The sequence below is a fragment of the Gymnoscopelus microlampas genome, assembly GCF_963454915.1.
Source record: "Gymnoscopelus microlampas genome assembly, chromosome: 10".
Taxonomy (NCBI): Eukaryota; Metazoa; Chordata; class Actinopteri; order Myctophiformes; family Myctophidae; genus Gymnoscopelus; species Gymnoscopelus microlampas.
The window spans coordinates 53,397,428-53,423,330 of NC_139947.1; the positions used below are offsets into that span (position 1 = coordinate 53,397,428).

At 41.6% G+C, this 25,903-nt stretch overlaps 2 protein-coding genes across 4 annotated transcripts in view; both read left to right on the forward strand.

Annotated features, from left to right (window-relative positions):
• The first annotated feature begins 3,395 nt into the window (after positions 1 to 3,395).
• tuba5 (tubulin alpha 5) lies at positions 3,396 to 15,593 on the forward strand. The gene is made up of 7 exons (XM_084069494.1): positions 3,396 to 3,500; positions 6,825 to 7,056; positions 10,258 to 10,406; positions 10,771 to 11,094; positions 12,079 to 12,256; positions 13,568 to 13,746; positions 15,025 to 15,593. The coding sequence occupies exons 1-7, from the start codon at positions 3,498 to 3,500 to the stop codon at positions 15,325 to 15,327; spliced, it is 1,368 nt and encodes a 455-aa protein (XP_083925620.1). The 5' UTR covers positions 3,396 to 3,497; the 3' UTR covers positions 15,328 to 15,593.
• A 3,198-nt stretch (positions 15,594 to 18,791) lies between these two features.
• Positions 18,792 to 25,903, forward strand: part of kdm5bb (lysine demethylase 5Bb) — a 53,461-nt gene continuing 46,349 nt past the window's right edge. For all 3 annotated transcript variants that reach the window (XM_084069483.1, XM_084069484.1, XM_084069485.1), the window contains exons 1-2: positions 18,792 to 19,233; positions 23,350 to 23,427. In XM_084069483.1, the coding sequence (XP_083925609.1) occupies positions 19,066 to 19,233; positions 23,350 to 23,427 (246 nt within the window). In that variant the 5' untranslated portion in view covers positions 18,792 to 19,065. The remainder of the gene's footprint in view (positions 19,234 to 23,349; positions 23,428 to 25,903) is intronic.

A 25,903-nucleotide genomic window follows, 5' to 3' on the forward strand; every position in this document is an offset into this window, starting at 1 on the left:
CGCATGTGGCCCCCGGGGCCGTCAGTTGCCCATGTATGGGATAGAGAGACAGTGGAAGTGATTGAAACGAAAACGAGCAGACAAACTTGGAACACTATAAAATGTATGCTGATGAACAGGGTTCTCTCTTTCCTGACCGGATGAAATCGGTGACCCACCTGAGAATGTCTTTTCTGTTTATCAAAGAGCTGGAGAGACGGGGAGACCCTCTGTAACTGAACAAACACTCTACGGTCATGATTACTCAATCAGAATATAGAGCTTTAACCGTTTTAACAAAAACACTTTTTTGTTTTAAACCACAAAAGTATCACTCGCAGCACCTTGAAGGCGGAGCGATGACACCATCAGCACCACGACAGACTATGAGTTCAGCTGGACTCATTACCTGTGAGATTATGATTTCATTTCTGTCTTAAAAGTGCAATATATTATATTTTGAATCGTTTGGAAAACAAACACAAAAAAAAAAAAGACGGAGCAACCAGACACTCCACTTTGCTGCTACATGCCTTACGAATGAATCCCTCGAACCTCCATCCACCAGACTGCAGGGGTCTTCAACAGGGGGTCCGGGGACCCCTAAGGGGGGGGGGGGGTCCTCAGAGTTACTACAGGGGAGGCCGCCAAATCTTTGTGTGATAGGAACTTTTTTCTTACATTAACCACTTGAACCCTAGCATCCCTGTTCTGAGAGGGAACCATTAGCTGAAAATAGCCGATCTACAAGCTCAGAACGCCTCGCAGCGAGGCGTTCTGAGCTTGTAGATCGGCTATTTTCAGCAAAGAGGTTTGTGTTAGTTAGCAAGTTTGAAAATACACATAAACATGAACCCAACACAGCGCTACACAGTCTATGAAGCTATCTCTGAAACAGTTGAATATGCACAACACCATTTCATACGATACATTGGGGGGTCCCTGCTTCATCTCTCCCTCAGCTAGGGGGGTCCTTGGCCTTTAAAAAAAAAACCGTTGAAGACCCCTGGCACCAGAGAAAACAGACCTCCGTGTTGCCTCCCCATCCTGACTGTGATGATTGTTGCGTTTCTTCTCCTCAACGAGTGTCGTTGTCCTTTTAAAGTCTTTGCAGAATCCATGGGTCAGTGACTTCACTACCTTTTTTCTAATTCTTTCTGTAAAGTGCTTTTAGAATCCAATCACTTTAATAAAAAAAAAGAAATAGACCTTTTTTTATTGTTCTTCTGACACTAGATCATGTGTTTAGAAGTGAGTTATGTTGATGAAGCATTATAACTATTACTTTACTTTTACTTTATTTATTTACGCGACACGTTTCAATCCATACACATGATTTCACGTAAATATGCCGGATTTAGCTTGAAGCATGAATTTCCATCCGTAGTCCCACATACAAACATGACAAATGGAGGAAAAACAACATACGACTGTCTACAAATTAAAAAAAAATCAATACCATACCTAATTTAAGCCTAAACTAACAACCTAAATACCTACGGTGTAGTCTAACACCGAGCCAATAGAAAATCTAAACCTATTTTGACACATCTAAGATATAGGATTTATCAATGGTCACATGTTTGAGACAATTAAACCATTCTGTACTATAAATATATGGTTTTAAAAAATAGTTCCAACTCAAGTGGGTGGATGGCCGAGTCCACACCACAAAGTCTTAAAGGACTAGTTCACCCAAACAATGATTTATTTTCTATCAATTACTCAGCCTTGAATTCATGGAGATTTTTTTGTTTGTTTTTTTGTCAAATTCCTGAGCCAATAATTTGATGACCGGGTCATTGGTCAATAGGAGACTCTTTTGAGGAGACGCAGCCGGTCATCAAATTATTAAATCAGGAATGTGACAAAAACAAAGAAATGAATTCAAGGCTTCATGAGGTGTGTAATTGATAGAAAATAAGTTTTGGGGCAAACTACTCCTTTAAGAAAGACCAACTGTAAATGTAAAGTGCGTTGTAAATAAAATGTATTATTATTATTATTATTTGCATAAGCCTGCAAGGTCGATGAGGCTAGGGTAAGTGGCTACGGGCTAGAGGTGGAATCTGAAGAGGTGAGTCTTCAGACTACGGCTAAAGATTGGCATACCAATGGTGCCCCATTCATAGCAATGTTGCCCCGTTCGTATGGAACATGCATTTGTGGCATGAGCAGCTCAGCTAAGTATGTGGGTTGCGCCCATGAAAAACGTGACAAATCTGTGCCAACGTAAAACGGCTTTTGTGCACAATTTCTGAACTTTTTGTTGCTATTATCACATATCAGATGTACAAGCTCACGGCGCGTCACTTTGTGCCGCACTGCGAGCTTGTACATCCGTGGCCAAATATTTATCAATTTGGGGCAGAGCTCTCAACCTTTTCAGGCCGTGACCCCCAAAATAATCATATTTGAACTGGGAACCCCCCAAAATAATCTGGGAGCCCCCAAAATAATCATATGTGGACTGGGGACCCCCCACCCTAACAAGCACTTGGAATGTAGGAGTTGAGGCATTACATTTAGTTTGACTCGGTTCCACAGATAAATATAGTGAAAATAGCAGATCTACAAGTTCAAGGTTGAGAATCAATGCTAATAGTGTATAATAATAGTGTAATCACTATGAATCAGGCACAGATCAGTACAGATTGAGAACACAATGATCTTGGCCTGGCATGCACCCAGTGGTGTAAAGTAACTAAGTATATTTAGTGGAATATTTACAATTTTCAATAGTTTTACTTCTACTCCACTACATCTCAGAGGCAAATATTGTACTTTTACTCCAGTTACCTTTTGGAAAACTTTAGTTGCTGGTTATTTTGTTGATTTTGATTATTATTACAAAACCCACTAACCAGCCTTATTCAGACCATTTAAAAATAGCATCTACAAGTGAGCTTGTATCTACAATTTAAAAAGGAATATATATATATACATTTTGAACTTGTGAAATGGAACTTAATGGGAGTATTTCTACATTGCAGCATTGATACTTTTATTTAAGTAAAACATGTGAGTACTTCTTCCATCACTGGTATACAGATTGAGAACACAATGATCATGTCCTGGTATGCACTCCATACCAGGACGTGTGTGTGTGTGTGTGTGTGTGTGTGTGTGTGTGTGTGTGTGTGTGTGTGTGTGTGTGTGTGTGTGTGTGTGTGTGTGTGTGTGTGTGTGTGTGTGTGTGTGTGTGTGTGTGTGTGTGTGTGTGTGTGTGTGTGTGTGTGTGTGTGTGTGTGTGTGTGTGTGTGTGTTGAACTTGGAAGACTTTTTCTGTTCTTTCTTTCGTTCCTGTGATGGGCGCGTGTTTGCACACACAAACACGCGCGCATCACAGGAACGCGCCGCGCGCGCTCCCGTATAAATGGAGCTGTGCGTCGCGTAACCAAAGCTTTTATTGTGAAGGAGCGTTGAGTCGGACGCGTTGCTCGTCAGAATCAACTCTTATTCTCTTTCATTAATCCTTTTCATCCAAACCCCCCCGAAGGATCAACACCTGGACAGACATGGTGAGTTAGTGTTTACTCTATTACCTATTTACTCTATTACCTCCATTTATCACTTTAAATCAGATCAGTTCCCAAAGTGAGAGAGAATTAATGAATAGTTACCAGTGATGAAAAAAGTTTTACTTAAGTAAAAGTATCAATAATGTAATGTAGAAATACTCAGTTACAAGTAAAAGTCCTGTATTCAAAATTGACTTGCGTGAAAGTAAAAACGTATTGGCATCAATATACTTAAAATACCAAAAGTAAAAGTACTCCTTGTGCAAAATGTCTCATTTCACAAGTTCAAAATGTGTGAAAAATCATTTGAAAATAGCAGATCTACAAGCTCACAATGCGTCACATTGCTACGCATTGTGAGCTTGTAGATCTGCTATTTTCAAATGGCTGAAATATATATATAGGCCTACAGGGCTGAAGGGGTTGGTTATTGTGTTTTGTAATAATAATCAAAATATAGTAACTAAAGTTTTCGAATAAGTGGTAAAAATATAATATTTTCCTTTGAGATGGAGTAGAAGTAAAAGTATTGAAATGTGTAATTACTGAATCAAGTAAAAAAATACCTAAAGAATTTACCTAAGTACAGTACTTGAGTAAAAGTACTTTCTTTGCACCACTGATTTTTGGGAAATAAATCAAACGTTTTGCATTTAGGATTTTTATTAGGTTAACATTCACAACACTTGTTTTAATGATAACATACTGTAGGCTTCTATCTAAATGGATTTTATTATTTGATAGGATGAACATTTGCATATGAATATAAATGAGGATTATAATTTTTACATTGTATTTAATCTAAAGCATGAGGAGTGTTTGTTTGGTTAGAGATGAGATGAGGGAACAGATGTTTGAACCATGATGATACAAAAATAGTCTAGACATTTCTGAGAGCTTTTCAACTGTGAACTTTTGTTTAAATAGGCTGACATGCTATTATTACACTAGTATATTTATACATGTCTTAAAGCATGTATTTGGCCTCTATTCCACCAGATAGTTAAATAGTGATTTGAAAATAAGCTGTTGAGATTTATAGTTTTCTTTTGTCAGTTTGATGGTTTATCCTATTAATTATCCTTTGTTTATGCATAATGCATTTGTCAATAAAGATGTCAGTCAATTAATAAACCAATCATTCAATCTATATTTAGCCCGGCCTGCCAGAGGTCTTGATAATAGGCCTATCTGTAGTTAATTCTCTAATAATGTCTCATGTTCAAATGCTTGTTCAGGTCACTATAGCTGCAGCAGTGGTGGAAAAAATACTCTTTTTTTAAAGTAGCAATACATTGAGAAATACTCTGTTACAAGGAAAAGTCCTGCATTTAACATTTTACTTGAGTAAAGGTTTTAAAGTATTATCATGAAAATATACTTACAGTACCAAAAGTAAAAGTCATTATTGAGTAGAATGACCCAAATGTGTCCAATGTTATCAAAATGTGCCCTAGGTATTAAAACATGTAGCAGATCTTATACGTGCTTGTAGATCAGCAATTTCCGAAAAAGCCTAAAATTGGGTTTAAGTGGTTAATGTTCTGCAAAGTAACTAGAAACTAAAATGTTGATATAATTGTGCTTGAGTAAATATTTGCCTCTGACATGTTAGTGGAGCAGAAGTATACTGAAAAATGTACTTACTCGGGCAAAGTAAAATTACTCAAACTTGTACAGTACTAGTAGTTGAGTGTTTAGTTACTTTAGTAATAAATACTTGTTCATGTCAGTCAGCAGCATAAAACCATTGTGTGTGTGTGTGTGTGTGTGTGTGTGTGTGTGTGTGTGTGTGTGTGTGTGTGTGTGTGTGTGTGTGTGTGTGTGTGTGTGTGTGTGTGTGTGTGTGTGTGTGTGTGTGTGTGTGTGGGTGGGTGGGTGGGTGGGTGGGTGGGTGGGTGGGTGTGTGTGTGTGTGTGTGTGTGAGGGGGGGGGGGACTTCCCTTGGGATGAAGAAAAGAAAAGAGTTAAATTCTTCACATGTTGAAACATGGCTGAAAGCACTTATAGCTAAATGTAAACTACTAATCCTGTCTGTCCTGTTTTCACAAGTGTTTACAGCTTTTATATATGTGGCACGCACGCACGCACGCACGCACGCACGCACGCACGCACACACACACACACACACACACACACACACACACACACACACACACACACACACACACACACACACACACACACACACACACACACACACACACACACACACACACACACACACACACACACACACACACACACACATACTGTACATACATACATATACATACATAGGTCTACATACCAGCAAAGATTCTTAACCTACAATATCAAGTGACAACATGTCTGTAGAAGGGGGGGGGGGGGGGGGGGGCAGCACACACCATATGGGTCGTCCTGTTATATAGAGGCAGAGGTTCTTAAAGAGGTCCCCGGACCCCACTTTGAGCACCACTAATTTATTCTGAAAGGATAAGTTTCTGTTTGATTTGTTTTTTTCTGTTAGGATAACACAAAACAGTCCTGGGGACTTCCTCCAGGGACGTGCACAGATAGACTCTCAGTGGTTCTAGAGCACCTGCCCTTTGCCCTCTTGACCAGAAGTGCCCTTTTGGGTCTTCAACAGGGGGTCCGGGGCCCCTAGGGGGTCCTCAGAGTTACTACAGGGGGTCCGCCAATTCTTTATGTGATATGATTTTTCTTTTTACCATAACCACTCGAAACCTAGCATCCCTTTTCTGAGGAGAACTTTAGCCAAAAATAGCCGATCTACAAGCTCACAACGCCTCGCGCTGCGAGGCGTTGTGGGCTTGTAGATCGGCTATTTTTGGCAAAGAGGTATAGGTGTAGAGGGAAAAAAGAGCAGACCACGTAAACAAAAAATTATAATTTACTTGAGCACCTGCCCCTCAAAAAGGTCTGTGCACGCCACTGTCTATCTCCACCTGTAGCTTTCTGACAGATGCTTTTTCGGGACAGTTTATAAATAATGCCAGGCCGGGTTTCCTATCTATACCTGCAGGGCCCGCTAATCGGAATGGAATAGGAAACGTTTTGGACCAAATTGTGTAGGAGTTGTAACAAAAGTATCAGATACAAAGCTTGTTGCAAAAAGTCTTCTGCCTACACATATATGTCATGTCCTAGTATGAGCCAATAGGGGAAGGGGATCAAACCTTGTTTGACCCGGCAAAAACTGTGATGTGTCTCAAAGAATATGATTATTGGCAGAATCGCAGAAAGTTTAGAATATCTAGCGGTCCTGTTTTCATTTTTCTGCTATTTTTGAACAGCCCAAAGTATTCAAAAAGCAGTGTTTTTGGGGGGTGTTTTTTCCAGAGAGAGTGCATCTCCATCCACGTGGGCCAGGCGGGCGTGCAGACGGGGAACGCCTGCTGGGAGCTGTTCTGTCTGGAGCACGGCGTGGGGCCGGACGGCCTGTTTGTGGACCACCCGGACCAGCAGCCCCCCAACTCCCGCCAGGACCCCTTCAACACCTTCTTCAACACCAGCGGCTCCGGACACCACGTTCCCAGAGCCTTGTATGTGGACCTGGAACCCACCGTGGTCGGTAAGGTCCATTTCATTCGTGTAAAGTAACTAAGTACATGTACTCAAGTACTATACTTAAGTACAATTTTGAGTTTTTTTTTTTTTTTTTAGAGAGTATTTCCAATTGTCTATACTTTTACTTCTACTCCACTACATCTCAGAGGCAAATATATTGTACTTTTACTCCACTACAATTATTTGAAAACTTTAGTTACTTTGCAGATATAAATTATTATAAAACATGCATTAACCACTTTAGCCCTATTTTATACTTATACAGAGTACAAAAGAATTGTTCCATTTAGCATGAGCATTAGTGAGGACCAATTATATGAAGATAGTTTGAAAATGGGTGAAGTCGTCCTTTAAAACCAATCAGAGTATGCGGCACATTTTTGTCATTCTGATGTCACTTTTGTCGTGCGACACATTGTGCGACACTTGTAGCGCAAAGCATTGTTGAATGCGTGACTTTGAGGAGATTAAGCACGCATTCGGGTTATTTGTTTTTTTTTAAGGGGTGGCGAGAACTTAGTGGGTACCCACTGGTCTCACAGGGTTCTCCAGGACCACATAAAAAAAGAAACTTGCATAATGACTATAGCGTTGGTTCTCAAAGTGGGGTCCGGGGACCCCCAGGGGTCCTTGAGGGAGTTCCAGGGGGACCCCAGGTAAAATGATATTTAGGAACCAAATGGACCCTTATGGGTCTGTAACTCAGAGAGTGTACAAATGGAACCAAATGGACCCTAACGGGTCCATTTGGTTCCATTTGTACACTCTCAGAGTTAAATTAACATTGATTTTACGATATAAATTGGAGTCCCAGAGATAGAAATGCCAGTAAATGGGGGTCCGTAGCCCTAATGCATGTCAAACTGGGGGTCCAAGAAATGAAAATGCTTGAAAATCACTGCTATAGAGCCGTAAAAATATTCTCTTATGGGGGTCCTTGGCATATCTTTTCAAATGGGGGTCCGCGGGCTAATAAGTGTCAATTTGGGGGTCCTTGACATGAAAAAGTTTGAGAACCACTGGACTATAGGACTTCAGTCCGAGACATACAGCTCATATTCATCCTCATAACTGTTGGTAGTCATGGTTGTCAGTTCCCATCTGATGTCATGTGGGAGTTCAGCCTGCTCCAGATCATACTGAATAACTGCTAGCTTGCATAACGTCTTCAGATTAGGACTTAAGTCTAAGACAAACAGGTCATTTACATCTTCACCTTCGTCACAAAAGAGTATGATACGATCTCCAAGCATGCAACAGTTTCTACCATAATATGGGCGAGGGCCTTTCCCCTTGGGCTCAACCTTCTTCCAGGAGAAGGTCTCTGGATTGAATTTCCACATATCTTTGGGGCAGCATCTCAGACCAAGGCTGTGGCCACCAAATATGTACAGCTCTCCATTGTAGGCAAAGGCTGAATGATCAGTGCGTCCCTCTGGAAGAAGTGGTGGAGAAGGTGTGCTCAGCCAGCAGTTGGTCTCTGTGTCAAACACCCTGATGTTGTCGTAGTCGATTCCTGTCGATTCCCTTCGGCCGCCAAATACAAACATCTTTGTCCCAATGACGGTGGCAGAGTGACCACCTGACACAGGTAGGGGAGTGCCTCTGGTGTTAATTAAAGACCAGACCATTGTTGTGGTATCCAACTCACATATGTTTTCATTATATATCATCATGTCCAGGGATCCTCCATAAATATAAATAAAATTCCCCACAACACAGGCTGAGTGCTCGGACAACGCATCTGGAACAGTTCCAGAAACACGGGGCTTGAACCATCTGTGGGTGTCGACATCAAATGCATAAAGTACACTGTTACCCTTTGTCCCAGCCGGCCCCCAGAAATAGATGATATATTCTATCAGCACGGCTGTGTTTCTCCAGGGATCAGTCCTGATAACCCCAAGGTGTTCGTCTCCAGCTATCACTGGGGGCAACTGAATCCAGCGCATAGATACTGTGTTGAAGATGTGTACATCAATCTGATCTGTCTTCGTCTGTCTATCGTTCCAGTATAATCCAAAACAGTACACCTTGTGCCCTACTACAACCATCTTGTGCACACCACAGTCGGGTGTACCGACTCTATGATCCAGATGTAATGTCCAACGCAACATTGCACACATCAATTAGCCAAGTCTTACTGTGTAAGAATAGTTTTAGATATTGCTGATTCTCAGAAGTCAGAGTTTCAAAACAGTTTAATCTGATAAGAATAGAGTTTATAAACTTTTGCCTTTTTAACATGAACTTATGCTTTAGCAAAATGGAGTTTTAATGCACATGCCACCACTTATATTGGTTCAGTGGCACACACGTCACACAAAGCTTGGCCAATCTGTGAAGCTGATTGTTTGGATTAGCCAATCAGGGAAGCCAATGCCTAATATGGTATGTAGAAATCTGAGATGTGAACGTTCAGAATCCTGCCTTTTCCTTGAGACGTCATTGTCCAGGCCGTTCAAATGCTGATGAAGGTCAGAGGGATCAAAACACGTTTGTTTCTTGTTGATGAGCTTGTATATCTGCTATTTTTGAATAGCCGGTCTTCATATAAATGGTCCTCACTAATGCTCATTATAATATGGTACCATGTCTTCTCACTCTGTGCCTCAGAGGAGGGCCTGTGGACAGTTCAGAAACCTGCCTACCAGTGACATCATATCTCTGCTGTCCGGCAGAAACCAGCTAACTCCAAAGTGTTCATTTTTCAGGAAATGAAATAAAGTGGAGTTAGGAGGTTTTGTTCATCATTGATTAGAACAGCTGAATGGATCTCCTAGCTCACAATGAGGTTGGAGGTCAAAAGGGGGTGGAGCCTGGAGTCAGCAAAACCAGCTAACTCCGGTGGAAAGTTTGAGGATCCAATGGAGTTAGCTGGTTTTGTCAGAAGCACTTTTTAATACTTTTCATTGGTTCAATATTTTTTTTATCAACACACAGATGTAAAGGGTTCAATGGCCCTGATTTATGGAAAAAAATGCAAAAGCGTCAAAATGGAGTTATCTGGTTTCTGCCCGACAGCAATGATAATAATGAGCGTTATTGATTATTATATGAACATCATTTTGAAGATGAAGTGAAGTGGTCCTTTAAGTCAGTGGTTCCCAAACACAGCAATTTGTTTTCTTTGATATGTATTGTTTCTATATATATATATATATTTTAAACTAAAGTGCAGAATGTGCTTTTCTCTTCATGTCAGATGAAGTCCGTGTTGGGAAGTATAAAGATCTGTTCCACCCGGAGCAGCTCATCTCTGGGAAAGAGGACGCAGCCAACAACTATGCCCGTGGATACTATACCATAGGAAAAGAGATCATTGAGAAAGTGTTGGAACGGGTCCGTAAAATGGTGAGTGGACTTCAGTCTTTAGAACAGTGGTTCTCAAACTTTTTAAGGACCTCCAGTTTGACATGCATTAGGGCTACGGACCCCCATTTAATGGCATTTCTATCTCTGGGACCCCAATTCATGTTGTAAAATCAATGTTAACTTAACTCTGAGAGTTAGGGTCCATTTGGTTCCATTTGTACCCTCTCAGAGTTACTGACCCATAAGGGTCCATTTGGTCCCTGTCCATCATTTAGCTGGGGACCCCCTGGAACCCCCTCAAGTACCCCTGGGGGTCCTCGGACCCCACTTTGAGAACCAATGCCCTATGATATCTCAAATGTAAAAACAAAAGACATATAAATGAATGTAATCGTGCTTGTAGGCTGACCAGTGCACGGGCCTGCAAGGGTTCCTGGTGTTCCACAGCTTCGGCGGCGGCACGGGCTCGGGCTTCACCTCGCTGCTCATGGAGAGGCTGTCCGTGGACTTCGGCAAGAAGCCCAAGCTGGAGTTCGCCGTGTACCCGGCGCCCCGCGTGTCCACGGCCGTGGTGGAGCCCTACAACTCGGTCCTCACCACGCACACCACGCTGGAGCACTCGGACTGCGCCTTCATGGTGGACAACGAGGCCATCTACGACATCTGCGTCCGCAACATGGGCGTGGGGCGGCCCTCCTACGCCAACCTCAACCGTCTGATCGCTCAGGTCGGTGTGGAGATGTTACTGTCTGTCTGTGGTGGGAAAGTGTACTCACGTTTCTTTACTTAAAGTAATGCTAGGTCACTTTTTCAATAAAACTAAAGTTAAATTGTATATCTTTTGTGAGTGGCAAATGTTTCACAACACCCACTCCATGAATTTCACCCCCGAAAGCCTTTTATTTATATATTTTCTATTGAACGTGGTCGGGGTTGACTGTCCCGCGAAAATGACGTCATCTGGCCGGAAAATGGAAGCGGAAATGCACCGGTTTCCTGTTTGGCCAGGAACTACTGCACCGGTTTCCTGTTTGGCCAGGAACTACTGCACCGGTTTCCTGTTTGGCCAGGAACTACCGCGCTAATAACAAAAAGGAAACTCACGCTGATTTTAACAGAATGTATGATTTGAAGAACGAAAAAAAAACAGAAAAAGAAAACACAGCTCACAGTAACTAAAGCTCCACTGGCTAAGAGAAACGATCCACAGATCGTATAAAACAATTAAAAGAACGTTTTTTTGAAACGCTTCCGTCTTCCGGTGAAAACGAATGGAATTTTGGGTAACGCAGTAATAAACAAACAGCCTGCAGTGACGGTAATGACCAGCAGAGGCTGCTAAAAATCTTTTTTTTTTAAATCTGCACTGTACAACTTTAAGTTAAAGCATCAATGCTGCAATTTAGAAATACTCTGTTAAAAGTCCGTGATTCAAAAATGTACTTGAGTAAAAGTACAAAAGTATTGGCATCATAATGTACTTAAAGTACCAATAGTAGAAGTACTCATAAGCCAGAATGTCCCATTTCAAGTTTTCAAATGTAAAACAATATTTTGAAAAAATAGCAGATCTACAAGTTCACAATGCGTGGCATCGCTCCTGGTGTTTATGGCACACACTGTAGTGGTAGATCTCGGCTTACACACTGGAATAGAAACTGCTCATGCATGGGCTTGAGAAGGTCGGTAACCACTGGTCTGTTCTGTCCAGGTGGTGTCCTCCATCACCGCCTCGCTCCGTTTCGACGGGGCCCTGAACGTGGACCTGATGGAGTTCCAGACCAATCTGGTCCCTTTCCCCCGCATCCACTTCCCCCTGGTCACCTACGCCCCCATCATCTCCGCCGAGAAGGCCTACCACGAGCAGCTGAGCACGGCCGAGATCACAGGTGAGTCTAGGCAGTGGCGTGCACAGACATTTTGAGGGGCAGGTGCTCAAGTAAATTATACTTTTTTTGGTTTACTTGGTCTGCTCTTTTTTCCCTCTACACCTATACCTCGTTGCCAAAAATAGCAGATCTACAAGCTCACAACGCCTCGCAGCGCGAGGCGTTGTGAGCTTGTAGATCAGCTATTTTTGGCTAAAGTTCTCCTCAGAAAAAGGGATGCTAGGTTTCGAGTGGTTATGGTAAAAAGAAAAATCATATCACATAAAGATTTGGCGGACCCCCTGTAGTAGCTCTGAGGACCCCCTAGGGGTCCCGAACCCCCTGTTGAAGACCCCTGGTGTAAACTGAAAAAATATATATATTTTTTTTCTTTTTTCAAAAGGGCACTTCTGGTCAAGAGGGCAAAGGGCAGACGCTCCAGCACCACCTAGAGTCGATATTTCTGTGCACGTCCCTGAGTCTAGGGGTCTATATTACTCTATAGGGGGGTATATATACACAGTACTATATAACCAGAGGTGTGTTGTAGTGCTACTTTTAGAAGTGGGGGGGAGCACATCTACAGTAACTGCTTTTTTTTTTTTTTTACACCAAATCTCTTCACCAAAAATCTACAAGCTTGTATATTTGTTATTTTTGGCTAATGCCTGTTGATTCGTTTTCTGATGAATCGAATAATGAATCAATCGATCAATAATAATTTGTTTTATTGATAAAGGAATCAATGAGAAAGAATTCAGATTTTTTTTTGTACGTGTGAAAATAGCAGATGTACAAGCTGCTCACACATGAGCTCGATCTGATATGTTGCGCTATTTGTTATTTGAAAAAATATATATATACAGTATTATTCCCCCTTCCAAAATAAATTATTTTAATTGAAATTGATATTTGCACTGAAAAGACAGGAAGCAGAGCTGGAGGAAGCAGAGACTAAAACGTTGAGCTTCTCTCCGGGAGTAACAAGCATCGATAGGATCAATGCGTCGCATCGCGAAGCATTGTGAGCTTGTAGATCTGCAATTTTCCAAAGATTTGTATGCATTTGAAAACGTGTGAAATGGGACATTCTGCACAATGAGTACTTTGTACTTTTGGTACTTTTTAAGTACATTTTGATACCAATACTTTTATACTTTTACTCAAGTCAATTTTGAATTCTTGACTTTTACTTGTAACAGAATATTTCTAGATTGCAGTATCGATACTTTTACCAAAGTAAAAGATGCGAGTACTTTTTACATCACTGGTTTATATAACGGACAAAAACATTTTTTTTCCCCCCCATTGACCGTTTTGCTCCTCTTCCAGGCGACTGCTTCGAGCCGATGAACCAGATGGTGAAGTGTGACCCGCGGCGGGGTAAATACATGGCCTGCTGTATGCTGTACCGCGGGGACGTGGTCCCCAAGGACGTCACCGCCGCCATCGCCAACATCAAGACCCGGCGCTCCGTCCAGTTTGTGGACTGGTGCCCCACCGGCTTCAAGGTGAGAGGATGACCAGGGACGTGCACAGATAGACTCTAGGAGGTGGTAGAGCACCTGCCCTTTGCCCTCTTGACCAGAAGTGCCCTTTTGAAGTGTTCCCAGTTTACAGCAGGGGTCTTCAACAGGGGGTCCGGGACCCCTAGGGGGTCCTCAGAGTTACTACAGGGGGTCCGCCAAATCTTTATGTGATATGATTTTTCTTTTTACCATAACCACTCGAAACCTAGCATCCCTTTTCTGAGGAGGAGAACTTTAGCCAAAAATAGCAGATCTACAAGCCCACAACACCTCGCGCTGTGAGGCGTTGTGGGCTTGTAGATCTGCTATTTTTGGCAAAGAGGTATAGGTGTAGAGGGAAAAAAGAGCAGACCAAGTAAACAAAAAAATATAATTTACTTGAGCACCTGCCCCTCAAAATGTCTGTGCACGCCACTGACTATATACACGTGCACATTTAGCAGGAAACACACACAACACACACACACACACACACACACACACACACACACACACACACACACACACACACACACACACACACACACACACACACACACACACACACACACACACACACACACACACACACACACACACACTTATATTTCTAACTGTAAACATGGTGAAACAAACAAGAAATGTTCTCAAGCTGTTTCTCATGTTATCCATGTGAATAATGCTCCCGTTACTAATGCTCCCGTCGCCATTCAGCCTGAGTAGAGAAGGAGACGTTTTTGCAGGTTCGATTCCCGGCCCGATCAATGTGTCGAAGTGTCCCTGAGCAAAGACACTTAACCCCTTACTGCCCCCATAGCGCTCACTAGCTGCTGATACGTAGGCTGGGTTAAATGAACATTCATTATTACTTCATTATATGTTTTTTACATTAACCACTTGAACCCTCACATCCCTATTCTGGGGGGGGACATTAGCCCAAAATAGACCTGTTGTGAGCTTGTAGATCGGCTATTTTTGGCAAAGAGGTTGGTGTAGAGGGAAAAGAGAACGACCAAGTACCGGGCCAAAGGTCAAGTTTACAAGTGGTAATAAGTTGAAGTGGTTAAATGTCTAAAAACATATTTAACATGAATCCAATATGTAATGGGGGGGATCCCTGCTTGAGTACTTTACTTTAGGTACTTTAAGTACAATTTTATACCAATACTTTTGTACTTTTACTCAAGTAAATTTAGATTTTCCAGACTTTTACTTGTAACAAAGTATTTCTACATTGCAGCATTTAAGTACTTTTCCCCCACTCCCTGAATCTCTCACCAGGTGGGCATCAACCAGCAGCCCCCCACGTCGGTGCCCGGGGGCGACCTGGCCAAGATCCTGCGCGCCGTCTGCATGCTGAGCAACACCACGGCCATCGCCGAGGCCTGGGCGCGCCTGGACCACAAGTTTGACCTGATGTACGCCAAGCGGGCCTTCGTCCACTGGTACGTGGGCGAGGGCATGGAGGAGGGCGAGTTCGCCGAGGCCCGCGAGGACCTGGCCAGCCTGGAGAAGGACTACGAGGAGTGTGGTCTGATGTGTGACGACTGTGACGAAGACGACGACGAAGGAGGGGAATTCTGAAAGAAAACAAACAAACGTCTGGAAACGATGCTCTTGTCTTTTTGTACGCTGTAGGATTCACCAGCTTTTGTTTAAAGCGACACTGTGTGACTTTTTTAAACATTTTTATTAGGGGTGTGCCGATATATCGTCCCACGATATATCGCGATACGTTTTCGTGACGATATGTATCGTTTTGAGGAAAAAAATATCGTTTTTTTTTTTGTTTTTTTTACTTTTTTTTTTTTTACAATCATTATAATCAGGCATACAAACAGCCCCGAGGTGAAAAGGGTGACAACATGTTGTTTTTTTTCGGGTCATTTGGATTGAAAACGGCTATTGTAGCTGAAAAGCTACAAGTTTGCATGTCTGAATAATGCAAAAACAGAATTATTTGTTTGCATTTACTTTTTTCCTTCCCCATATATTTTCATAATAAAAAAAGTGCGTATCGATATCGTATCGATATCGTATCGAAGTTGTGAGCCAAATATCGTATCGTATCGTTTGGTGAAATTAGTGTATCGGCACACCCCTAATTTTTATGAATGAAATATGATTTTGTCCAATCTGTGTGGTAGATTATGTTAATACCAGTGGTGGAAAAAAAGTACAACAATTTTGTACTTAAGTAAAAGTATCAATACTGCAATGTAGGAATGCTCAGTTACAAGTAAAAGTATGGAATTTTCAACATTTACTTGAGTAGAAGTACAAAAGTATTGGCACAAAAATGTGCTTAAAGTACCAAAAGTAAAAGTACTCATTGTGCCGAATGTCCCATTTCACCAGTTTTGAAAAAAAAGAGAAACAAAATGAAAATAGCAGATCTACAAGCTCTCAATGCGTCGCATTGAGAGCTTGTAGATCTGCTATTTTCAAATGGCCAAAATATATATAGGGCTGAAGTGGTTAGTGTATGTTTTGTAATAATAATCCAAATCTACAAAGTAACCAGTAACTCAAGTTTTCAAATAATTGTAGTGGAGTAAAGTACAATATTTGCCTCTGAGATGTAGTGGAGTTGAAGTAAAAAATACTCCAATAAATACAAAAATAACTCAAAACCGTACTTAAGTACAGTACTTGAGTAAATGTACTTAGTTACTTTACACCACTGGTTAATACAATATAACTTATACAGTTGGGGTGGTTGTATTTGGTCTCCCTGCTCTTTTATTGAGACATTTAGATGGTGTCAAAGGTCACGTCTCACCTAGACTCATGGGATCTGACACAAATTTTGACCTGATGGTCAGGATTCAGTTTATCCCCTGAGCAAGCAGGCCGGCTCTATTAGCTCAATGGTAAAACTTGTCAGCACCTGTGCACCAAGAAACCGGGTTCAAATCCAGGGTAGAACAGGAAGGTTACATAGTGCAGCTTTAACTCTGAGTGTGTAGAAATGAACCCTTTCAGGTCCCACTTTATACTGTGTATTAATTCAAGAATCATGCACTCCATCTTTTTAAGCTCCATTAAAAAAGTACAGAAACACTTTCTCATTGCTTCATAGCTTCTTGTGTCAACATTATCTCATTTTGGAATATATATATATATATATATATATATATATATATATATATATATATATATATATATATATATATATATATATATATATATATATATATATATATATATATATATATATATATATACACACACACACACACACACACACACACACACACACACACACACACACACACACACACACACACACACACACACACACACGCTTGTTTGCATGTTTTATTTTGAAATGTACTTTTTTTTATGTTTACCTATGACATTGACATGGCAAAATAGGGACATTATGCACCCTGTATTGAAATCATACAATATATCAATATATTGAACTCTGGTAATATACCATAAGAGCCTATTCAATCAAACTGTCCATTACACACGGTATAAAATCCTAGGTGCATTTGGCACCATTTGTACCCTGTCGGGGTTAAAGGAACACTTTTGTTTTCTCAGTGTGGGCCATTTAAAGAAGAAGTCCGTGAAGGTGTCACCTGAACGTATCCCTCCGCCAAGTGTAACACACACACACACACACACACACACACACACACACACACACACACACACACACACACACACACACACACACACACACACACACACACACACACACACACACACACACACACACACACAACAGGCTACAATGGGGACTTGTTACAATGATAATAATAACACTATTACAACACTAGACCTACTTCTTTACCTTTCAGGATACATATGTTTTAATTGTGCTGCTTAAATAACTATGTCGTCTATGAATCAGATTCAATGAATGTGTGTTAGATGTTTGTTTAGTTATTTAAGACTATAGTAACATGTTTTTATTATAGCCTACTTCTAGGAAAAAACAATTACTTTTTACTCCACTACTTTTTGACAGCTTTAGTTACTAGTTACTTACATATTTGGATTATCAATACAAAACATATATCAAGTGATGTATGTAGTAGGCTATGTATTAACATATATAGATTAATCTACACAGCAGCAAGTCATTCAAATAAGCCCCATCTTTACCGGCTTTTACATTAAGTGTTGGATACATGAATGCATTAATAATTACAATACAATAATATGACATTCTGCATAATGAGTATTTTCATGTTTGGTACTGTAAGTACACTATAGGCTACTTATAATGGAGTTTTTGATGTCAATACTTGTGTACTTTTGTACTCAGGGGACATTTGGAATACTTATTTTAATGGTAGAGTATTTGTGCATTGTGGTATTGATACTTTTAGTAAAGATGCATGATGAGTGATTGATAACTCACAAGTGTGGTTACAAATGAGCCCTATATACGATTTCCTTCATATTGGTTAAAAAATGATGATGTAGGCTATATGTTGGTCCACAAAATAATGGTTTCCAGATTGATGCGTGTTTATTGTTCACTTTTCTTTCTTTTTTTTTATTGTCACATGAACAACAGTATTATATATAGCATATCACATGAACAACAGTGGCACTACATTAGTTATAAAACATATTTTGAAACCAAAACAAATGAGTTGCAACACAAACTGTAACATAATATGACAACAACAAATATAGACAAAAATTAAAGAGAGATGACTCAAAATAATCAACCAAATTATCACACAAATAAGTTTTAAAAAAAGAAACAATAAAAACCAAGAAGAGTACTTTCAATAACTTACAATAGTCTTATGCTCTTATTCCTTCATATTGGTTAAAACATTATGATGTGATGGTCCAAAAAATAACCAGTTTGACCCTGTTTATTGTTCACTTTATAAAGTATTTTTCTGAGGAAGATACTCTTTTTTCCCCTCTTTTTTTTCTCTTTAGAGTTCTTTCCTCCATCATCAGTGGAGAATCTGATACCAAACCATGGATCTCTCTAGATCTAGTTTGTGGAGCGGACGTGCACCACTAGCTGCCGTGGAACAGTCTCCACTCTGCGTGGATGTGTGTGTGTGCGTGTATGTGTGTGTGGCTTATGTGTGTGTATCTATGTGTGTGTTAGAGGAACACACATCGAGAAGCCACACCATAGAAAAGAAACCCAGGATTTTAAAACCCCCACCAACACATTTAAACCTCCCCACCATCCACAGCACCATCTGACCCCCACATCCAGAACCCTGACCCGGGTACGGTACGGTAGGCACCGGATCGGCTCGGACCCCGGACCCGGATCATCGGATCGGACCAGCAGCGAGCGGCCCCCCTCCTCCCTCCCCAGCCTCCACCATGCCCCAGCAGCCTCCCTATCCCGGCCGGGACGCGGAGTTCCGTCCCCCGCCGGAGTGCCCGGTGTTCGAGCCCAGCTGGGATGAATTCTGCGACCCGTTCTCCTTCATCCAGAAGATCCGACCCATCGCGGAGAAGACCGGCATCTGTAAGGTCCGACCCCCCCCGGTTAGTACTGGATCCTACACACTTTAAAGCAGCTTTTAGGATCGATCGGTTCTATTAGTCCCGATCCGGATCCACTGGATCGACCGTTTTAGGATCCACATAGAGAGAGAGAGGATCCACTGAGCTGTGTGTGTGTGTGTGTGTGTGTGTGTGTGTGTGTGTGTGTGTGTGTGTGTGTGTGTGTGTGTGTGTGTGAGAGAGGGTTTAAAGGGATCTATAGTCAACATGGCGGATGGATGCTTCCATTCTTTGTGCCACTATATGAGCTGCTCTCTCTTCTACCTGAGCTGTGTTTCATAATAAAGCTCTTTATGTTGTTTTATTATTATTATTACAGTGTGTTATAGTTCAGCCTCGTGTTGTTCACAGGCTGAGTGTCAACACGTTGTTGTTGTTTTTTATTGTCGTTTGTTTGTCAACAAAACGTAAACAACACAACGAAGCCCCGAGTCCTGTCGGTCCATTGAAGGCTGCTAGCAGGATGCTAAGCTAACGTTAGCATCGCGCTAGGCTAAACTCCTCCGGTGGAGGAGCTTAGCCTAGCCGCGATGCTAACGTTAGCTTAGCATCATGCTACTTAGCAGCTCTGGCAGGGCAGTCCATTGGAAGGCTGGCTGGAGGAGCCATGGCTATAGCCCAAGCGCGATGCTAACGTTAACTTAGCACGACGCTAACGTTAAGCTTAGCGCCCTGTCCATTGACGACGGCTGGTGGAGCTAGCCTAGCACGATGCTAACGTTAGCTTAGCATCATGCTATCTCGGGGCAGTAGTACATTGAAGGCTGGGGGAGCTAGCCTAGCCTAGCGCGATGCTAGCGCTAGCTTAGCATCATGTCCATTGAAGGTTGGAGGAGCTAGCCTAGCACGATGCTAACGTTAGCCTAGCATCATGCTCAGCTCAGGACAGTCCATTGAAGGCTGGCTGGAGGAGGAGCTCAGCTCGCCTAGCATGATGCTAACATTAGCAGCTTAGCAGCAAAGCTCGAGCTGAAACCTGTCACTTTGTACTCCCGGCCTCGAGGTGTCGCCGTCGTTTGCCCGAAAAAGAGCAGATCTACAAGCTATCGACGCGTTGCTCCGCGGTGATGTGTGTGTGCGTGGATAGTTTGTAGATCTGCTCTTTTTTTTTATAACATGGCAAGCTGCGACACCGTGGTACTGTGGAGTAAATGTCTGTTATGAGGCTGTTTATCTTAGAGTTTCTATGCGGAAGGACGTCGAATAAATACAATATATGATTATAGTTTGATGTTTGATGGCTGGAGATTATTATTGTTTTTATTTGTGACAATAGTTTGGCTGTTGTTCACACATAAACACAATGCTTTATTTATCATTGATATGCCTGGTGGTGATGATCAGTCAAACTCCTCTCTGTGTGTGTGTGTGTGTGTGTGTGTGCGCGCGTGTGTGTGCGTGCGTGCGTGCGCGTGCATGAGCCACCATCCCCATCCCAAGTATTAATTTACAAATGTATTGTTTTTCTCCTGAGCTCTAATATCATAATTGTATAAATGCTACATTTTAGTTTTAAAGAGGTTTGATAAAATGTCCTATTTTTTTCATGGTGGGGAGACAACTTACACAACCCCTGTTATTATTATTATTATTATGATGTAATAACAGTTGTGGACTTTTAAAGTTTGTAGCCCATATACACACACACACACACACACACACACACACACACACACACACACACACACACACACACACACACACACACACACACACACACACACACACACACACACCAACTACAATGTCCTGGCAGTTCTTCTAATATGATTGTATTGTGTGTGTGTGTGTGCGTGTGCGTGTGTGTGTGCGTGTGAGTGCGTGCGTGCGTGCGTGCGTGCGTGCGTGTGTGTGTGTGTGTGTGTGCGTGCGTGCGTGTGTGTGTGAGAGAGAGTCAGTGTTCTGGGTGTTGTCCTCCATGTTGTCTTTGTGGTTTGCAGGGCTGTTGACTGAGCCTCCATCTGGCCATTTTGTGTGTCAGTCAGTCAGTCAGTGGGGGATGTTGGCTGGTGGTAGAGCACTTGTTCTCAGGTCCTCTTTGGACCCCTGGATTGATTTGCATTATTAGGCCATGGATGGACCCCCCCCCCCCCCCCCCATTTCATATAATCTTGTATAATCCCTGGGACCCTAGACTAAACTACACAGTAAAACTACACAGTTAGACAGATGCCAGGTTTGTTTGTTGACCTGGCATCCAGTGTGTATAGTTTTAATGTACAGATTATAGATTTAGAGCGTCGAAGAGAGAGTCTGCTATATGCCTAAATTGTAAATTGTAAAATTCTCGGTGTTTATTTAACTCTTGAGAGTGTGACAAATGGAACCAAATGGACCCGTAAGGGTCCATTTGGTTCCATTTGTTACACTCTCAGAGTTACAGATCTGTAAGTTAAAACAGTAAAGTTTAAAATTTGATAATATGCACCTTTTGCTTATTATGTGATGGGGTCTTGTTGTTTGCCATCATTAACCCTAATCTGCCTCGCAAATATGGCTGGAACAAAAAACAAAAAAAGATGAATGTTGTGAATTTCTTCTGACAAGATCTTCCTTTTTAATATCAATGTATGGCCATTTTAAAGAAAAATGATGATAACAAATTAAATCAAATAAACCCGACGTGCATCCTTGCGCTCACACACGCCGTGCTCATCGACCCACTTTCTGTTTTCCTCCTCTTCTTTTGTTTTGTTCAGGTTGTTCTGTACGTGAGTCATGATCAGTCATGATCAGAGTTATGATATATTTTTTGATATGCAGGTGCATGCCTCGTTAGAAACTGTATTAACAGCGTTATTCTGAGAGGAAAAAAAAAGACAAATAGTCTGCCCTGTTTAATATTGGTTGAATAATAATGAATTTAGAGCAGGAGCGCTTCCTCTGGTCGGCTCCGTGGCTAGCGGGTACTTCATGGCTCCAGTCCAGACAAACAAAAGTATAGCCTGTTAACCTATTCAATCCCGGGACGCATCTCTGTCATTTGAGATTCCTTTCGCTATTCAAAAATGGCAGATATACAAGCTCATCATGTTATGATAAATGATAAACTCTATTTGTAGTGAACCTTTCATAGATAGAATGCATCTCAATGTGGAAGGGTCCATTTGGGACCATTTTGGAGTCCCTGGACCGCACTTTGAGAACCACTGATATAGACCATCCATCATCAATCAAAAAAACTTCATCATTTGACCATGTAAAGCCCTATGTGACGCTTTGTGAGCTTGTAGATCTGTGTGAGCTTGTAGATCTGTGTGAGCTTGTAGATCTGTGTGAGCGTGTAGATCTGTGTGAGCTTGTAGATCTGTGTGAGCTTGTAGATCTGTGTGAGCTTGTAGATCTGTGAGAGCTTGTAGATCGGCAATTCTTGAAGCTTTTCTTCTATAGTGACTTGCCCAAAATAGGGACAGACCCATTGATTGATCGATCGCTTGATTGATTGAATACCTTATTAGCAGTTTGAAACAGTACAGCTGGCAGTACAGTAAAAACTGTGGTGGGGGGGTCCATGAAGGTATAAGGTAAAGACGGGGGGGGGGTCCATAAAGGTATAAGGTAAAGATGGGGGGGGGGTACATAAAGGTATAAGGTAAAGACGGGGGGGGGGGGGGTCCATAAAGGTATGAGGTAAAGACGAGACACAGAAAACGCATCAAAGAAGCAGTTTGTAGAACAATGATCGCCAAGACATTATGAATGTTATGGTGATTATTCTAACGGAGAAAGAGCCGTGTGTGTGTGTGTGTGTGTGTGTGTGTGTGTGTGTGTGTGTGTGTGTGTGTGTGTGTGTGTGTGTGTGTGTGTGTGTGTGTGTGTGTGTGTGTGTGTGTGTGTGTGTGTGTGTGTGTGTGTGTGTGTGTGTGTGTGTGTGTGTGTGTGTGGCTACAAACAGGGCTCATAGGGTGAAGGATTGGGGTCATGGGGTCATTTGAATCCTGTTTCAAATGACCCAATTTGACCCCAAACTGTCCCAGAAACACTTTGGGGTCACGTGAGGTTTCTACCCGACAGACAGAGAGGATATCAGAGGGGGCCAAGTGTAGAGCCCTGGGGGACACCTATAGGGTTTAACAGTGTTTTCTGTGTGTGTCTCAGGGCTGGCAGCCTCCGTTTGCCTGTGACGTTGATAAGCTTCACTTTGTCCCACGCATCCAGAGGCTCAATGAGTTGGAGGTGAGTTCACTTTATGCTTTTCATTAACCCATTAAGACCTAAAGCCGATTCTACATGTCTCCTAAATCCCAACAGTTTTCTGAAAAACGTATGTTTCTATATCAGTGGTTCTCAATCTTTTTCATGTCAAGGACCCCCAAAACTATATGTATTTGGCCGCAGACCCCCATCTCAAAATATTTTGTTCCAGGGACCCCCAGAAGCAACGATTTGAGTTACAAATGCTCGTTAAAAATATATATATATTCAAAGATTTACACAAATTTTCACGATTTCTCAAAAATAGCCAAAGTGTAAAATAATTAAGCCATCTACTTTAACCCATTAAAACCAGGACAGCATCTGTGTAATTTTTTTAGTTTTTGCTTTGGCTATTCAAAAAATAGCAGATATACAAGCTCACAGCTTGTAAGCGCTTGAAAGTGTGAGAACTATTGATTTAGAAGACATTTTGTAGAATCGGCCTCAGGTCTTAATGGGTTAAAACATGTTTTCATTGGTACAATTTGTCCTTCTAATCCAGGGGTGATGCAACTTTGATGATGTAGAGGACCACTATACATTTCACTCCAGAGGAACACATTACATATACTGTCAGGCACACACCTCTTATCTCCGTATTCTTTCGTAAATGAATGCCGTGCTTCGCCATTCTTTGTCTCACAAAAGTAGCAAAAATAGCCGATCTACAAGCTCAAGCTTGTAGATCGGCTATGTAGATAGCCGATCTACCGATCTACAGCCGATCTAAATGAACGTCACTCGTTCATCCCCTGGGTCGTAAAGTAATGTCTCTATGGAGAATAACATTGGGTCATCATAGAATCGTCTCATATAAGAATTGTGGTCCAAAAATAAACAAACTGTCTCTGCGATATTGTCAGGGAGGAGGTTCTGTATCGTTTATGACAGGGGTCTTCAACGTTTTCAGGCCAAGGACCCCCTAGCTGAGAGAGAGATGAAGCAGGGACCCCCTACTCTATATTGTATAAAATTGTGTTTTAGATGAACGTGTTTTTTTTTACTTAGTCTGCTATTTTTCCCCCCTACAAATATAGCCTCTTTGCCAAAAATAGCCGATCTACAAGCTCTCAACGCCTCGCAGCGCGAGGCGTTGAGAGCTTGTAGATCTGCTATTTTCGGCTAATGTTCCCCTCAGAAAAGGAATTCTAGGGTTCAAGTGGTTAATGTAAAAAAACAAATCCTATCACACAAAGATTTGGCGGACCCACTATAGTAGCTCTGCGGACCCCCTAGGGGTCCCGGACCCCCTGTTGAAGACCCCTGGTTTATGATAGTCAGTCACTTATATTTGATACAGTCTGTTTCTGGAGAAAAATGTAATGAATTCTGTGGCGGTAACGTTAGTGATTTCTCACCGTCAGTTGCTATATCCATATGAGTCAAACCACCGGGAGCCTTTATTTATTTTTGGAACACAGTTCTTATATTATGCGACATTAAATATTGAGCAGTGCCATAGAGCAATAATATAATATTAATAATATTGCTCCCTCTATAGCACTGCTCATCATAAGGAACGGTGAAACGTATCATATGTTACATGAAGATGGCTTTTCCTAAGATGTAAGTTAACCCATTAAGACCGGGAACGCATCTGTGTCATTGTTAGATTTCTTTGGCTATTCAAAAATAGCAGATCTACAAGCTCATAGCGTGGCACTTGCCGCGCTATGAGCTTGTAGATCTGCTATTTTTGAAAAATCATGCCAATTTTGTGCAAATCTTTGAATATATATATATATATATTTTTTTTTAATATGTAACATTTGTAACTCAAATCTTTGCATCTGGGGGTCCCTGGAACAAAATATTTTGAGATGGGGTTCCGCGGCCAAATACATATAATTTTGGGTGGTCCTTGACATGAAAAAGTTTGAGAACCACTATATCATAGCAAAAAAATAGAATTTAGAATACATTTTGTAGAATCCCCAGATGCAAAGATTTGAGTTAAAAATGTTCGCTTTAAAAAATATATGTATTCAAAGATTTGCACACATTCTTTATCAAAACTAGCAGATCTACGAGCTTGTATATCTGCTGTTTTGGAATAGCCAAATAAATCTAAAAATGACAGATGCGCAGCGTGGATCAAATAAGCTTCGTTCATAGGGAGAGGTTGGGTGAGAGAGAGAGAAAAGAGAAAGTCACAGCTGTCTCTAATCTGATTTAATAAGTGGCCGTTTGAAAAAGAAAACGGGCGATGTTGACTTTTGAAGATATGTCGTTGTGGACAAGAGATTCTCAACTCCACCCGTTAACCGCGTCCCCGTGATAATGAACGATTTAGAAAGAGAGAGAAAAAAAAAAGAAACGAGAAAACCGTTCGCTTATCCTCTGTTCTTTCCATGGATTAAACAATCTCGCGTGCTTACAGTCGCCTCTCGCGCGGTTATATATAACGTACTAGACCGTTAGAAAACAAACAAAAGAAAACGGTCGCTTATCAGGC